Source organism: Agelaius phoeniceus, chromosome 3 (assembly GCF_051311805.1).
Source record: "Agelaius phoeniceus isolate bAgePho1 chromosome 3, bAgePho1.hap1, whole genome shotgun sequence".
Classification (NCBI taxonomy): Eukaryota; Metazoa; Chordata; class Aves; order Passeriformes; family Icteridae; genus Agelaius; species Agelaius phoeniceus.
This window is the reverse complement of record NC_135267.1, coordinates 79,951,158-79,969,142: the sequence shown is the minus strand read 5'-3', so window position 1 is coordinate 79,969,142 and position 17,985 is coordinate 79,951,158. Positions and strand designations below refer to the sequence as shown.

General features: G+C 41.5%; 1 protein-coding gene across 2 annotated transcripts; it reads right to left on the bottom strand.

The window, feature by feature from the left end:
• Positions 1-304: 304 nt before the first annotated feature.
• FAM98A (family with sequence similarity 98 member A) lies at positions 305-17,438 on the bottom strand. Of its 2 annotated transcripts, none has more exons than XM_054629753.2 (9): positions 17,176-17,438; positions 16,902-16,980; positions 13,836-13,984; positions 12,223-12,357; positions 9,174-9,358; positions 7,674-7,754; positions 6,250-6,366; positions 3,679-3,846; positions 305-2,176 (listed from the first exon to the last, which is right to left on the bottom strand). In XM_054629753.2, the coding sequence occupies exons 2-9, from the start codon at positions 16,952-16,954 to the stop codon at positions 1,424-1,426; spliced, it is 1,641 nt and encodes a 546-aa protein (XP_054485728.2). In that variant the 5' UTR covers positions 16,955-16,980; positions 17,176-17,438; the 3' UTR covers positions 305-1,423. The 2 variants fall into 2 exon arrangements, with proteins under 2 accessions (XP_054485728.2, XP_054485729.2); XM_054629754.2 differs by lacking the exon at positions 17,176-17,438 and adding an exon at positions 17,086-17,154.
• Positions 17,439-17,985: the final 547 nt, after the last annotated feature.

Below are 17,985 nucleotides of genomic sequence, written 5' to 3'. Positions count from 1 at the left end.
CCTACGAGACACATGCTCACAGAGCCTAAGCATAACTTTACACAGCAAGAGAGTACTACGAGCTGCTACACCAGGTCAGAGGGAGGAACAGAACAAAGTCAGAGCAACTGAAGATCAGTTCCTCCCACCTGCTGCTGTTCTGACAGCCCCTCAAAGGGCAGAATGCATGGTACAGCTGGGACAACTACAAAATATAAAATAGGTTACAATAAAAGAAGAGATGAAGAAGACAGAAATCCCCATGAATTCCCAGCCACAGTAGCAACTGCTTTTTACTATCAAGGAAAAGAAACTAAAGCAAACAGAACATACAGATACTTTTATTGCTCACCTTTTATACAACAGCACACCTTCAGCCATTTTCTTTCACAGCTTTTTGACAATGTTTATGTACACAAAAAAACCCAGCAAGAAGCATTATGTGGCTTTCAGTAAAGAAAAAAACCCAAACATTAGAACACCAAACTCAGCCAGGTTTTGTTTTCTGCAGCAATAATAAAAGGGCTTCCTCCAGGCAGGAACTAATCTTCCCAGGCCGTAGTGCATTTCTTTAAAAAGACAACCCCCAAAACAAATTGCCCTAGATTTGCTGAGCCAGTGGTATTTAACTTGTAAATAAAATAAACTTCAGTTTGTCATTTCTTCTAGCTGATTTCAAGTAAAAATTAGGTTTGGAGGAGGAGCAACTTGTTTTGGATGGATGCAGGTCAGTTTGAATTGCTACACCTAACTACAGGCCTACACACACTATCGGTTCACAATTTAGCTTAGTTTGAAATGATCTTTGCAGATTTTGGCGGCGGTCAGTCTTCATTGTTGAGCAGGTGGGAAAACGTGGTTTAGCAGGAGATAAGGCTACTGAACATGGCATCCATAGTAGAGCTCAGATAACACAAAACCCCGTTTGTCAGAGTTCCCTGTGTGCGCACACACGCACTGTAACAGCATCGTGACTGAAACAAGAGGTCAGCAAGAAGAAAAGCAACACTCCAGACTGGCTTAGAACGTGTAACTCAACAATGATTTGGGGGGAAAAATGCAGAAGTTCTAGTGTATACTATAACAGACAAATTGGACAGGTCTTGGTATTTCTCCAAATCAAAATAGAAGGCAAACACAGCTGGCATATTTAGAACAAAAGTGTTTTGAGCAGAGGGAACCTGTCCAACATCCAAAAAGCATGTCTATTAGTTGATGTTTAGGGTGCAGGGGGTAGTGACAATATCTTTCATTCAGACAGGCAGAGGTGGGTGGGGAGGAGAGGTCTACACAAAGTTGTGCTTTGCTCTAGGCAAAACATCCCACCCAAAGAGCTTCTACCTGCTGTGTACAAACCTGTACTAATCAAGCAGCATTTAAGTCAGGCCTCTGAAACCAGGTTTCTATTATGTGAGCTCTGCTGAAGTGTAAATTTTTAGCAGCCTCAGCTGGTGAAGTGTCTTCCTTGTCCAAAGCCAGATTGATTATACTGATAACCTCCATGCTGGAAGTGCTGCTCAAACTGCCCTCCTTGATTAAAGTTCTGTCCACCTCTGCCCCCCCAGCCGCCTCCTTGACCTCCTCGGCCACCGCGACCGCCACGGCCGCCCCTCCCTCCTCCACGGCCACCCCCTCGATCACCGTGGGACCCACCATCTTGGTATCTGTTGTCTTGCTGGTAACCACCACCACCACCACCCCCCTGGTAGCCACTTCCAGAATAAGAAGACGACTGGTAGCCACCATAGCCTCCTCCTTGGTAGCCACCACCACCATGGTAGCCACCTGCTTGAAAACCTGCATCTCTGTAGTTGCTCTCCCTGTAGCCGCCATCCTGGTAGCCACCACTTCCACCATCTGTCCAGCCTCCTTGAAGCTTGTTTCCTCTTCCTCCTCCTCTGCCACCATGATCATAACCACCACGTCCTCCTCGTCCCCCTCGATCATGGCTCCCTTGTTCGTGACCTCCTCGCCCTCCGTACGATGAGTCATAGCCTCCTCTTCCTCCTCGGTCATGACCCCCGTGGTCGTAACCTCCCCGCCCTCCGTAGGAAGAGTCGTAGCCACCTCTGCCTCCTCTGCCACCGCCTTGCTGCGAGCCACCCTCTGGTCTTTTCTGCCACGGTGGCATCTCAGGAGGTGGAGGTTCAATTTCATTGGGCCTTCCTCCTCTGTCAGGCACTCTGCCCATTAGCACCTGCAAAGGGAAAGGGAAAACTGCCATAGGAGTTGTGACACCTCACACAAGAGTCACATCGACTGAGACACACCACAGACAGCACCCACTCCAAGGTTTTTACATCCAGGCAAGTTTTGTGTTTGAATGTGACAGACCTCTGTGTCCAGTCAATAAAAGTTAAACAGGGATTATCAAGTACTTGAAGCACTGCTAACAAGACATGTCAGGAGACCAGTGCTTTGTGTTCAAACAGCAGGCACACCACCATGGGCAGCCCCAACAGTCTTTCACTTAACTCTTTATTAGTGCAGAGTGCTAAACTCAAATAAGCACAAGTACAATGTAACACACTCTCTCTCCTAACTAGTGCTCTGAGTTCCTGTAGAAGCCACTGACTTGGTAAATAAAGGGCAAAAATTTATATTTTTCAGTGAGGATATGCAGAAACTTAACAACAGACAGGTGTGAGCACTGATCAGAGTGGAACAAAACTCTAGAGGTCTTTACCTGTCTAAGGATGGTGTGACCTTAAAATTTAGCAAGGCAAAATGGGACAGGACATTTGTACTGCCTGAAGTTTTGAAGCAATATAACAAAGGAACTTTAATGGAAGTAGGTTAGTTTGCTATTTTATGCTACTGTCTTAGAAAACTTTTAATATTGATAATGGAGATAAGTTAACAGATTGTACATCAGCAGCAGGGCAGTACTGCAGACATACAGTCTGATGATAGGGTCAACCTGTCTTACTACTTAATTTCTTTCACACCAACAACACTAAAAAGGTGCAGAAATTATTTGGGTTGGATGGGCTGTGGCCAAATCACACCACTATTCCCTCCTAAATCAATTAGAACTTTACCAGAGGTACAGCTGGTACTCAAAAGGTAGAAGAGCATGCACCTATCATCACAATTTTAAAGCACCAAGTATGCTGCTGTACATAGCTACTGAGCTGCAAGTTCAGCATGTATACTTTTTGAGCCTATTACTCCTGTAAAATCATAATTTTTGAAACAAAGCAAAATTGTTTTGTCTAAGTCATGTTTCTCCTGTGTCATTATTAGAACTATACACTTGACTGTAATCTATTTATGTACTCAGGGCAATCTAATTTGTGGGGGTCTTGCCTAAAATGTGATTTTAGTGCATTCTATTTACACAGACCAGAAACAGAGTTACTATGGAGATGCTATTTTAGATATGGTGACAGAATCAGGTAGCAACAAGGTAATGGCTTCAGTAATTCTGGTAAAACAGAGCAGGCCTACTCCCACTGAAAGTAATCCAAGGTATTTCAGCAATTTTTACTGCCCCAAAGAAGGGACACTGTGAACCTCAAAAGCTGAAACTGCACTATCCATAATCCACTGATGCATTATCTGCAATACATAAACACCAAGTTTCTTATCCTTTATTTCCAAATTCACTTACAATCCTGAAAAAAAGTAGGATTTATTATTACATTCAAGTTACTTAAATATTCCTAAAAGGAACACAACATTTGTTCCCAAAGGTACCTTATTAATGGCACATGCAGTCTTTTCTCGGATGGATCCACTGCTTGTTCTCATAATCTTGGACAGATCCTGCCGAGCTGCCAAGAGATTTGCAATTGATATAGTGCACTTAGTAGATAAGAGGGCACGTTTTGGCTGGTAGACTTTAGCCAGTTTTTCTGTCTGACTCTGTCGGAGCAAAGAAAAATAAAACCCAGTCAGTTAAAGCAATGGGACATCTCATGAAAAGAATCAAATCAGCACTGAATAACAAGCCACTAGTGCAAACAGAACAAAAAGTTAATATAAAATCAGCGAGAACCACTTTATAACTGAGGATTACTTCAATCAAACTAGCATTTGTCACATTAATTTCTTAAGTAAATAGGAAACACAATTCTGACTGAAATGCCAAGACACCAAAGAGCTGACAATTTCAACATACACATCAGATTGAATTACTTCCAGGCCAACACACAACAGAAGTGTGCCATATAGTTACATGAATTACTGCTAAAATCCAGAAGACACTGCAAGTGAAACACATCTGTGTTTAGGCTCCAGACCCCATTCTGTGCCTTCACCCTGACCTGAACCCATTCCAGCTGGGCCAGTATCACCCCATCTCCAGCACTTATCAGCAGAAAAAGCCCTGTTAACTCATTTCACTCTTCACTCAAGTGGGCTTCTTCACAAAAACAAGGCACCAAGAGGCCAGGCAGAGCTAGAAATGAGATCCTACACTCAACTTTGCCTTGTATGCAATGTCTCTTCCTCTACTGCCTTTCAGCATTAACCACTCTGGCTTTCTTGAACACCTCAAAAGTTTTCCAGCTGAGACACAGGAGAAATCTGTGCTACCACACATGAGTTACTACACAAGTTACATCTCTCTTCAGTCATCAACAGTGTAGTGTGTGATGCAGTTAAGATAAGCCACACTGCCATCTGAATGCAGATGATGGCAGTGGGGACAGGCAAATCAGGTTTTCCAACATATCTTAACAGTGCAAAAACTTAAAAGCACATTTTAAAATCCTAAAAAATCTTGTTTTCCATCCAAAGGCAGAAAACTGGAATATGGCACTGACTAAAGGCAGGAGAAGCAAAAGCATTCACCAGTGCGTTTTTCTAGTACTAGTGTGTTTTTCCCTGCTAAGTTTGACTGAGCTCTGAGCACAATAATGAGCACAATAATTTGGTCTTGTGATACTGTTTTAGGTGAAACTTGGAATTTTAAGTTAAAAAAAAATCCCTAATAGTAGACTGCAATGGTTTTTTTACCTGATTTTTCCACTATCTGGAGAAGTGGCTATTCAGTCATACAATTATATTCTGATAATTTTCAAATAAAAAGAAAATTATCATATTTCTAAAAGTTACTGTTAAAACAAACTCTTTTGTGTGTCTGGAATACTACAGCAACGTTCTCCAAATTTGTATTGTTATGCTTAAAAAAAAATTTGCATTTTAATAGATATAAATGCATATATTTGTGGGTTTGGTGAAAATATTTTGTGTAACTAGTCAAGTTCTAAAGTATCTGAGAATTCCTAGGAAAAAACACAAAACCACATGGATGAAGATGCCAAAGCTGTAACACAATTAGAAATCCCTGTTTTTAAAACATAATTCTCACTTTTGCTCATTTTTATTCATTACTAAAATATTTAAACCATCAGGGAGTTCTTCAGTCATCTACTAAAAAGCCTGAACAATACAAGGTTTAATAGAGAGTACACCAGTAGAAGTCCTACTCAGATGAAACAAGGTCACAGTTTATTATTAAAGTATAGCTGCTTTTTGAAAAAACACTTATCAAGAAAAAACACTCAGTGATTCTATGTTTCACAGTTTAGCACTAGTAACTGTCTCAAACACTGTCAGCAGTATACTTAACACTATGTTTGCAGATCTGGTTTAGTCCTGGAAATTAAATTGTATGTACTATTTTTTTAAATCCTGTAATTTCTGAGACATAGGAAATGGGGAAATCATGTAATTACTTCTAAAAGCAGAATATGTATCATGTACACAACAGAGAACAGATCTCATGTCACAGCCACTTGCACAGTTCAAAGACAAACGAGGCACATAAAGCATTACTCTGTCTATAAGGTAAGAACAAGTAGTGCCTTAGCAGCTTTTCTCATGTGCATCTGTGGAGTTGTGACTGCACACACGCTTAGAGTTAAGGAAATCTGATTGCTGTGGACAGCACAAAGTAAGATAAGGGATGGTCAACAGGAAGGTGCTTTTCTACCATCACAAGACACAGCACTTAATAGTTCACATTATGGTACCCAGAACACAGTTGGATCAGTAACCTCTACTTTTTCCAGTGGTTTTGGTGTGTAGCTACACACAGTCTGACTTCTCATTTTATAGACTGGTTTAGAATCCAACAGTTTTAAGTAAAATATTTTTACTCATCTTCCATTGTCATAAACCTCTCTAGAAAATCAAAACAAAGCCAGACAACTCCCATGATTATTTCTAACTCATGAAGGACAAAACAATGATGCAGTTTTCCAGAGATACTTATTATAAAGGGTTACCATCAACCAGGACAACACAGCAAGCTTTCTGTACCTTAGCTCTGTCTGACCAGCCGAAGGATTGCACAGTAACATCCAAACGTTTGACTAACAGTTTTCTTCGGACTTCGTATTCATTGGCTATGGCTTGATTAATTGCTTCAATTTTTTCCTGAAACAAAAATTTGCAAACAATCTATAGTTTAAAGTGTTTCTACTTCATAAACTATGTGGATGGAAGAGAGAGACAGTGATAATAACACAGAGATAATATGCATGTCTTAAGATTGCAATTATCTACCTTGTCAAATGGACTCACAGCCAAGCTGTGCCTGCTGACGTTACTTTCCTGAAGATTCCATGGCTCATGTTCAGCCTTCTAACATTTCTAACAGCACAAAAACTGCACACACTGCTGAGGCACTTCTCAACATCCACCAGGACAGAGAGACAAAGGTGAGAAGATACTATAGACAACAAGCTGAAGCAAGGGCATATGTAACTCCTAAGAAACAGGATGTTCGTGCCTTCTTAAAAAGTAGAAAGCTTAAGGATAAAGATAGAGCAAAGATAAAGGACTGAAAGTAAGTACAGTACTGCAAGAGAATCCTGATTGAAGCATAGTCTGCATACAGCCAAAACAACAAAGTGCCCTATAGAAAAAAATAATCATGAGAAACAGCTGGTAGCAGACAGTGGTTTAGTTAGAGCAGCAGGTGAGATATGCACCATTAGAGAAATAATATGTATATTTAAAGAGGCCTGGCTGGAGGGAGGGCAGCAGGGCCCACTTTCAGTCTCAACAATACAAGCACTGAAGGAAGCAGACTGCTGGGGGAAGATGTGCTTCAGCCTGAAGTTAGAGAAACAAGAGAGACCTGAATTCTTGCAGCAGCAGCCATAGCTTTGAGCTTGGTGCAGCAGCAGTGACTAACCCAGGCACCAGGCTCCTAGTACAGCAGGTGACAAATCCCAGCTGGAAAAGATCACAGCTCTGCAGCCTGGGTGTACAATGTCTCTCCCAGCTCCTACCTGCATACTCACTGCCTCTTGGAGAGGCTGTGAAGGAAGCAGACTACTCCAAGTGACAAAAAGAGGGGGACATCATGAACAGACCCACAGCTTAGCTAAAAAGAAGCCCCAGAAGCAGACATGCCACCATCTCAGCAGGACTAGGTCACACAGACAGTGCTGGTAAAGGGCAGAAGAGGAAGGTTTAAGCTACTGCACGAGCATGCTGGTCAGCACCACCACTGCAGGTCTCTAATTTTGGAAAAGTTTAGCCTGCACCTGGACCTAGAGATTCATGAGTCTAAGATCTTAGCAGTTGCTGTACATTTATTGCAACAACATATACATTATACTGCAAGAAATTATCTTCTTGTCTTCAGAAAGAGAAAAATCATTTTGCAACACACAGGATCAATACTTTGTACACTTGGAAAAGGGAAATGGGCTCTAATACCTGCAACTACTCACCCAGTGAGCTGGTCCCAGTTGTTTCTTTAATAAAGGTTTTCCAACGTGATTAGGTGGAACCTTTGCTAGAGTTTCCTTCAGCTGTTAGGAGACATATAAAAATATAAGCTTTGGCTAAAAAAATTCATTTTTCAAGATCCTAATTAAAGGAGAGGACTGTTGGACAGTGAAAGGCATGACACTGCAACCTCCAATATCAAGTTATTTTCTCTGGAACAGACAGCCAAGCACACTTCTTCTGGAAAGTAATTGTTTTTAGATTTCTGGTACTCTCAGCTATAATTATTTAAAAATTAAGAGAAGGGACTATAGAATAGATCAGCAGTAAAAACAAAGACACCATGAGGTACTGCTACTCTTGAAGCCATAAGGATTATTCTACATATCATCTCTTTAATCCATAAAAGAACCCACGTTTGTATCAAAAAGCTTATTTTAAGATGACGTAAAATGTAAAATGATCCAAAGAAGGACCCCTCTTTATAATCAAAAGGAGAAAAATCTTTAGTATGAAATTTTAACTATCTTGCATTTTAGGAGATCGGACACAAATTATCTATCCCATCTCAAAATTTCTTAGGACTTCAAGGGGGAAGTAATGGAGTGGCAGTGGCAAAAACTTCCAAAGCAGTTTGGGAAAAAACCACCAACCTGTTCATTCCAGCATGTGACCTAACACATTCAGTGACCTGGTTTTCAAATTATACTGAGCCAAATTTATTTAAGATTTTAAACCTAAGTGCCTTCAAAGAGCACTGTTTTGGGGAGCTTTGTAATTACAGAATATTCTGCACTGGAAGGGACCCATATCTGTTCTTTAAAGTTAAGGGCTGTCTTCTGCCATTCCCTATCTGCTGTTCTAGTCTCCCCTATCCTGCAAATTAAGTCACTACATGTGATTTAAAAGCTTTCTGTCCCCAGCCCTTGGAACAGTCCATTCCATTTATTTTCTCTGATTTATAAAAGTTACTCAGAAGTTTGTTTTTTTTTTTTTTAATTACAAAAGCCTGGAGAACACACATATGCAAGCAATAAAAATAAATGGAATCACAAGAAACTATGAAGTCTTAGGGAGAAGGTGTTAAGTTTTACTTTTGTTACACCACCTTTTAACCAAAACATCTTTAAAACATTAGGTTCCCATACAAATTTGTTTAGGTGTATTTCTTGAAAAACATTTCTCTTTAACATTCTTCCTGAGGCCTAAGATTAGCATTTTCTATGTCTTCTGCAACAAGTGGTGGCATCAAAACCTAGAGCAGTCACCCTGAAAAGCAATGATAGCAACAGTCCCTGACCTCATGCCTTGGCATGGAAAAAGCCTTCAAAATAATTTTCAAAATTCTGACTCTTTGTATATGCAGTAAAACACCTCAACTCTCCTTCACAATCCAAACACTGGAGTTTCACAAGAGGCAAATCTCACCCAGGTAGCAGCACTATTTTCCATCAAAACAATAACATCATAAATATTCAGAATTTTCTTCCTTTGGATCTTACTTTTTTTTCAATTCCGCTGAAGAACTGGAACATCGTTATGTTGGCGGGAGGCTTGGACATGCCTAAAGCAATGCAGATGCCTTTCAGCTCCTGAAAGACTTCACTGCCACCCCCTTCCTGGGCTTTTTTAGGAGGGGCATTCACACACAGCATTCTGGCAGCTTCCAGTTCTGAGATGAGGTATGCTGGGGTAAGAAAAGTTAGATTTGACCATCAGATATAAAAGAGTTATTTTAGAGCCAGTGAAAACTCAAGTGCTTACAACCAACAAATGTGCAAATTGACTGTTTTAGATAGAAGGAGGGCTAGAAATTTTGTATCTACAAAACTTCTTGTATCTTCAAGATATCTTGTATCTTAAATTTTCTTGTATCTTCAAGGACACTCATATTTACAATTACTGAGTTCAGTGCTAGAAACACAACAAACAGAGGACGGGTTTAGTACAATTAAAGCCTAGAAAAAATCCCTATGATTCCAGCAAGTATTAATCCCAGAGTTCAACAGAGCACAGCTCCTTTCCTTCAGGTTTTGCCCAGTAAAGACAGGAAATTAGGAACATAGAAACAAGCATGATGAGGGACTGAGATGTGCATTTTAGGGTAGACAAGCAAGCACTTCTTGAGGCTCTAGGAAACAAGGAAGGTAACGAGTAGTGAGAAGTGAAATGTCAGATGAATCTCCTCTACTTCCCCACACAAAATATAGAGTGGAAGAATAATCCCACTGAGAAGTACTATTGAGAATTCATGTTTACAATAACTTCAGAAAGGAAGGCTGTAACTGATGAAATAGAAGCTAGAATAGCTGAAGTTTTCTTCAATATCAGAACTGTGAGAGCCTACCATTACATTGTAACTCCTTCACCAAACAAAAAGAGAAAAATCTAAATCACAATTTCTGAACACAGTATATGCCCAGAATTTCAGCATCAGGTGTTATTTACAGTGATATAAATTTACAATTATATAAACAGCCTTTGTTTGTGGGTGTCACAAGATTAAGGTTTGAATTTTAAAAAAAGCACAAGTTTAACAATACTTTTCTCATTAATCATAGGGAGTGACCATAGCAATAACATACATAAACACTTCTAAAAATAAGAAAAACTAATACTGCAGACACTTGTGAGCAGGGAAGTAAACCCACAGATATACAAAAGAAGCTTATTATTTATAAAACTGGGACAGATAAAAAGATTAAGAAAAGAACACAGCATTTTAATGATCTCTAGAATGTCGTCTACTGAAGATACAGAATACCTTATAAATAAAAAAATTCTTAGAATATGTAAAACAGTGAAGCATCCTTTGTAAGTTCTTCAGCAACACTTTATACAGGTTTTTCTCACATTGAACTTTCAATTATTTACACTTTTCAGGCCTACTAGAAAAGAAACTAGCAGGAGAATTTTGTCTCAAATTTAGAGTTCATATTTAAGCTATCTTCTAACTTCCTCAAACAATGACAGAAATTTTAAAGTCTATCACTAAGATGAATGTTCTTTAGATAGGCATTCTTTTTTTGCACAACTTTTCTGAACCAGCCTGAATCTCTTGTACTTTTTGTTTTGCAGATGCTAGTGCCTAACATTGCATTCTAGTGATGCTGTACATTAGGACAATCAATCCTAATTACTTGGGTTTATTTGGTGCTTTCATCTCCCAGCAATACTGCTACATCTTCCAAACGACAAACTGTGCTGCATTTCATTAAAATGTAAAATACCCTGACATTTCACTAGAGGGTTATCCTGTTTCTCCTGAAAAAAACTAGTTTTATGGCTCACATAGAAGAGGATACCTAATAAGTTCACTTAAAACAGCTAAAGAAAGTATGCTGCTATGGTGGGACACTAAAAAGGAATTTGGCACTACTGCAATTTCACATTTGACAGTAAACACAGCATTCCTGCCAGATGGGATACCAGAGTTCAGCTCCTGAACGCGGCCTTATATTACCAAAATGTACATCCCAAAGGACCTCAGGGGTAAACTGTGTGTCACAAACAAGCCAAATTTATTGAATGGCTTGGCTTACAGAAAACAAGCTGAAGAGAAGATTGTAGCTCAAACAAACTATTTCAAATGAAACAACTACCTCACTTCATCTGACATTTTTAAACATACTATAAGAAATATTCAGATTAAGTCTAGTCATCTTTCTCCTACTGCTGAAATACAGGAACCTACTCTGTAAATAATTTCTTGTATCTCAGAAGGCAGAACTAAATTTCTGTTTTGAAAAGTTAAAGAATCAGCAGCAACCGAGGAAGCAAATAAAACATTACATCTTGATTTTAAAATTAGGTTAAAATTAGTACTACAGTTTCTAACTCAAGCTTACATTTTTTTTATTGTAATGTGAATTAATACGACACACCTTTTACAAATTCAAGTACTATTTCTTCTCCTCTAACATTTCATAAGGAGGAAAAGCAAACAATTCAGCTATTGAGATCTGACAAGTGGAAAAGGAAAGACGTCACCATTGCTAATGTTAATTTCCTTTCAATCAGCAGAAAGCAACAGTGAAGCTATTTATTAAGGATGTTGATCAAAAGAACTGGGAGCTGGGATAAAACATTCTCTCCTTCATAACAATTCTGACTGCTGTCAGTGTAGGAAAATGCAAGTTTTGTTGCACCTTGCAAGTCATCACACTGGGAGCCTCTAAAATTATGATGCATCTGATGTTAGTCGTCATTTTTACAACCATGCTAAGTAGAGTTCAGTGGCTAAATTCTGGCAGAAGTCTTCAAATAATTCCCTCTTTGTTGTGTCTTTTGAGAAGTGATAGGACAGGCTTTTTGCTCGTGAATGTCAAAAAGGTTATGTTATTTTCCCTCATATACTGGGTACATATTGACTGGTAAACCCACAAGTATAATACTCTGATGCTGTAAATGACAGTAAAAATAATGCATATTTTCAGGTAACTACAGTGTAGTACATTGTGATAAAGTAACCAGTATCTCATTAAGTGTAAGAAACAATACTATAAATCTTGCAGAAAATCAGGTTTGCTTGCAAGCACCCTTTTAACTTACTAAGCAGCAAGAGACAGTTCTTTTGATTATGAAGGCGTTTTGTCACATCTCCTGATGTTAATGATGCATATGGACAGTTCATTTCAGACAGCAGCCCACTCATTTCAAGCTGAAATTCTTCTGCTTCATTTGGACCTTAGAAAGAAAAGAATAATTAATTCACTGCTAATATATAGGGGGTATGATTAGAATGAATTAGCTATTTTAAAAGAAAATGTTAAATAGCAACTCGAGCAAAGTAAGTTAAGTCCCATTTTTAATGGAGGCCAAGTGCATTTCCTGGGTTCCTCCAAGACACTGCAACCTATTTGGATCCATGATATGCTCCATTAATATAAAATTATGTTTCACTGACAGCTTTTCCAAGTTACAACAGACAGACACTGGCAACTTCTAAAATGAAAGGGGACATTAAAAACTATTGTGAATAATAAATGTGGCTTACGAGTTCTCACTTTTTTCTGTAAGCTCACATTTGTCAACTGATTTTATTTCATATCAATATCCTTTAAAAATAAGGAAGTCACATAACCCAAACTTTTGACTGATATTTCTGTCAAAAATTACTGAAACTAATCAGAATTTGTTAGGTTAAAAAAAACAGTGATGAGAAATAACATTTTTTTATCTTTTGGAAAGAGACTTCACCCCCAAATGTCTGTTATTCCTAAACTCAAGACATACAAAATGAAGGTAGGACTTCATGGTACTCCAGCTAAAATGTTTGTCACTTGTGTTTAAAGAATTTAAGATAGGTGTTGGAAGACTTCTGGATTGTGTTTTTACATAAAACAAAGAATAGGAACCTTGTACTACTAGAAGGGGTCAGATACTGTGCTGTTACAGAGAAAGAAATGAAATGAAATACACTCAAAGAAGAAAGAATGAATATGTCAAAAACAGAGAGAAAGGAAAGTAACAGATGCTGAGGTAAAAGGCAGCAACCTTTGGCCACTGAGTAAATATAAAGCTAAGCTCATAAAGGCATTATGAGTTAATATATTAGATACTCAGGAATGTGGGTTATCACACCAATTTAATAACTTAATCTGTAGATTGTCATGACTAGCTGACCAAAATTAACTTTTTTTTTTTTTTTCTGAAGGCTACAGTTTGCTTCCTCTACCAAAATGAAAAACAATCATTTTCAGGCTCCTTCCCAAAAATTCATAGCAAGCACAGAGTTAAGAGAACTAACATTAAAAAGAAGATATGGTTACTGTAGTCATAAGAATGTTACCTTGAACAGTAGTATTACTGACATCAAAATTACAAACAGAAGCATTGAAATAAAAGTATTCCCACAATCTAGTAAAAACCCAACTAGCATTAATGTTTCCCTAAATCCATCTAAGAACTTTAAAAAACAATATGGTTGAAAAATTAACATAAAAAGCTAATTTCAGAAGAAAGACTCTTTGATCACCACTATTGTTTCAATCTCTACTGGCTGTTCATCAGGCAAAGTTGACGTGGAAAATATCCAAAATCTGGCAGTGTGCAGGCAACACTCCCTGGTACAAGAGATATGGCCAGCCCTGCCAGCCCTAATCTCTGTGGCATGCAGGAGCACACACTAAGTGCATGTTTGTGCTGGAGTTGTGACTACTTACTGTTGGTTGCCTGCACGTTCTCCTCCAGTTTACAGAAGAGCCGTAACTCAGACACCAGCCAAGCACAGAGTTTGGTGAATTCAGGGGAGCTGGCTCCATGGGAGACCGCCTGAGCCAGCGCTCCGTCGTCTAACAAGGGACCTTTGTAACTGAGGGAAAACAAAAGCACAGTTTATTAATCTCTGCTGTGAGCAGTGTCCTTGGACAGATTTATTCTATGCTGGATACATATTGAGAGCTACAACCACAACACATCTGCAGTGCTGATCTCATGGAATGGTGACTCCTGGACTGAACTGTAGCAAGAACCACACTGAAAACATCAGAGCAAACTCAGAATTTGTGTGCACCTTAACTCACCATCACAGAGACTGTGCCACAAAATATCATCATCAGAGGTTTCCTCCTGGAGAATGTTACCATGTACAGTGGCAACTTCTCTGCCTCCACCTCCCGAAGATGTTACTGACAACAGACCTATCCAGGGCAACTGCAGTCCTCAGGAATCCTTCCTGAGCTCTCCATGTGGGATAATTACTGCTGAACAAGTGCATCTTTTCTGTCACTTCCTATCATGTATGAAAGGGCTCCTTACAAAACAAAGCCTTTGACAGAAATATTACAAAAGTGATCTGCATAAAAATATCATCTCTTGGAAAACCAACCTCCCTAAATATACACAAGAAAAATTAATGGAACTGGTTCTTTGCATAAGCAAAATAAGCCAAAAATCAGACCTAGTGTAAGAAAGCATGAGTTTATAGATGAGATCTTAGAAAACGTAGCTTTTAGGACATCTGTGTACTGATAATCTCTCAGAGGGAGAATGAAGAGTAGGGAGAAGGCTGCCTTATCAACCAGGTAGAAGCTCAAGTCAGAGTTTACCTCAGTATTTTAGGAAAAACATGTACAATATTATTTTGATATACTGCCCCCAAAAGAGACAGACATCCAAGAGTGCTCATAACCAAATGAAATCTCTCCTGGAAACTTCCAGGTAAAGTCACCCACTACCTCACAACAATCCAACGAGTCCAGGCAACTCTTGGCAAACCTCAGCAATAAAAAAGCATCTCAAATTGAAATGTAATTCTCCTCACTCTGCTCCTGTGCTTAATACCACAGACAAAGGATTTGGCCTTTACTGTAGTGGCCTGTTACTTCAGCCAAGGAAGATGAAGAAGCCTCACTCAAAAATAACTTTTACCTCACAGAGCAGCTCGATTGGTGCCACAGTTAATCTACTGGCAGCTGGTGGGAAGCTGTAATCTCAAAGCCCTACTGCATGACCACAGCAAGCTAGACACTTCAAGAGGATAATCAGAGCAAGTTCCAGTCCCATCCCACAGACATCTCAGGTCTACATGTGTAGGTCTGGGAACAGCTGGGGCTCAGAACAGAAGCATCCAGTTATAGGTCAAAGTAGAAAGGAAGCAATGGCAAGCCTTGTGCTTTGGCAGGACTGTGATTTAAGTCCCTGCTCAAAACCTCCAGAGGCACCTCTTCTTTAACAGAGGTAATATCTTGAGTGTGTTATTTCTTATAATTATGACTTCAGCTACACATCAATCTGGCCAATAATCCAACTTGCAGATTCCTAACTGCAAGCAGCATTTTCCTTCTGTTTCTGCCAATGGCACGTGTTCCAGAGCTATGCTCTCTTTGGTAACATTGTGCTATCCCATCTGTTTGCTTTTTCAACAGTTCAACAAACTGATGCACAAGACAAGAGGCCACCATCTGAACACCCTGAGCACAATTACAAAAAAAAACAGCTCTCTAACATGAGAGCTCTCTAACATTTCTCTCTATGAGAAAAAAAAAATCAAGTGATATATTAGGAATATCTTCAGTATCTGATGGGAAAAAATGAGCTGAACCATGAAGACCACAGAGCTACTGCCAAAGCAGAAAGCCTCAAACACCCCAGTCTTTCCAGACACCAAGGATCAGAAGTCCTTTAGACACATGCAGCAGTTTTCCCAGTTGTTACCAATATTGCTGAGGTCTCGTGTCTTTCATCCTCCAGATTTTCTTTTTTTCACTATTGCCAACTGTGCTTCATATAACTTACTTGTTCAACTACTTTCACTGTTTGCTTTACTTATTTATGCCAAAAGTCAACAACACCTTCTGTCTATAATTGCACAAATCACAATCCCTTCAAGCCACTAGTATCCTTTTAAACATATGACAGAAAAAAGAAGCCAATCACTAAAATCAATAAAATCAATAATTTTCAATATTTTCATTGTGGCAGAGCTGCCTTTTCACATTTCAGTCAGAGAAATACCTGCTAAGACAGAAGCCTATTTGTCAAGCTTTGCAACTATCACCACCAACCTAGCCTGGAAATACAATCTTTGCTGGAGCATAATGACTCTAGCCACAGTGATTTATGGGAATGGGGCCAACGTCAGTAAATACAGCTGTTTGCATGCAACCAGCAGGAGAAGTGAAATTGTAGCTGCCTGTCCTCTGAACTCTCAACAGTTTACAGACATCGGAGCTTAAAGCAGGACGTATTCTCTACGCTCTCCCTTTCATACTTATGCAACCTTTCCTGACTCTGACAAAGTAACAGGTCAGTAACAGCAAAAGGTTCCTGTGCTATATTACCCTGAGAAAATGTAAAGAAGAAAAACACTTGCTCATTTGCAATTCTTTTTACTCTTTCCCCCCCCCCTCAAAAAAAAACCATGAAGCCTGAAAGTTTTCTTATTGTCTGACGTATCTCTTTATCCTGTCCCACCCTCAGCTAGGGCCGCTGTGCAGAACAGAGCAGCAAGAGACCAGATGGCATCCAAGAATCAGGGGGATCAGCTCGCACGGAGAAGGGACTCACTGGACAAGGCCGTGCAGCTAAAAGCCAGCCCAGCTGCCATGGGGCACCATCACCAGCCCGGCTCTGGGGGAGGCTCTGACCGAAAGGGGCCATTCCAGGCGCGGCCCTCCGGAGCGGGGCGGCCCCGCCTGTGCGGTGCGGACAGCGGCGCCGTGCCGGGGCCGCCCTCTGCTCCCGGCCCGCACGGGGAGCGCCCCGCACCCCCAGACCCGGACACGTACCCCAGGTCCTCCAGCGACTCCAGCACATCGTTCTCCAGGAGCTCGAACTCCATCCTGCGGCGGGGCACGACGGGTGGACCTGCGCGACACGGCACTCAGCGCTACCGGTACTCGCACTCCCACCGCCCGCCATTCCCCCCTCCTCTCGCCCATCCCAGCCTCGTGGGGGAGACTCAGCTCTCACCCCGTGCTGTGCGGCGAGGCAGCGCTCCCGGCACCGCAGCCCCTGTCCCCGCGCCGCCCATGCCCGCCCGGCTCCCCGGGCCCCACGCACCACGCTCGCAGCTGCGCCGCCGACTGCCGGGTTGGCATCTCAGGGCGGGGAGCGCGGCGCCGCAGGCCCCCGGCCTCCCTCTTCACCCGGCTTCTCTAGGGCCGCCAACACCGATGCCTGATGGGCGCCACCTCCGTCCGCGACGGTCTCCGCCTATCCGCCGAGCGGAGCACCATTGCTAAACTGGGACACGGGTGCGAGGCCGGAGAACGGGCCGGTTTTGTGGGAGAGGAGCCCGGGACGAACCAAGAATCTCACTTTTTTGTTCAGGCGCCGGCGCGGGCAGACCCGGAAGCAGGACTCCTCCCTCCCCGCCGCGCAGCCCGCGCAGGAATGTGCTGCGGCCAGCGGCGTCGCGGCAACGGGCGGGGCACGGGGAGAGGACGGGGCGGCGGAAGGGTCAAACCGCGCCAGGGAGCGAGAGTGCGTCCCCACCCTGCAGGACCCCACTCATGGCCAGGACCACAAATCCCGGCATGCCTTGCGCGCGACACAGCCTTTCGCCAGGGGCGCCGGGTGCCGAATAAAATCAATAAAATAATAAAATCAATAAACGGAAGCCGTTTCAGTTCAATTACTAAATGGAATCCGCGGGTCTCGTTTCTCCCTCTGCTCCGTGGCCTGACGGCGCCGGCTGCAGGAGTGTCCCGGCCGGGCCGTGGCGTTCAGGGGCGTTGAAGGCAGTGCTGCGCGGGCTGAGCCTGCCCGACCACAGAAACTCCTGGAAGCGACGCTGGGGAGGCTTCCTTAAAAAATATTTTAAATTCGGGAGGCAGGGGAGAGGTGTAACAGCGTTCACTCTTTCCAGTT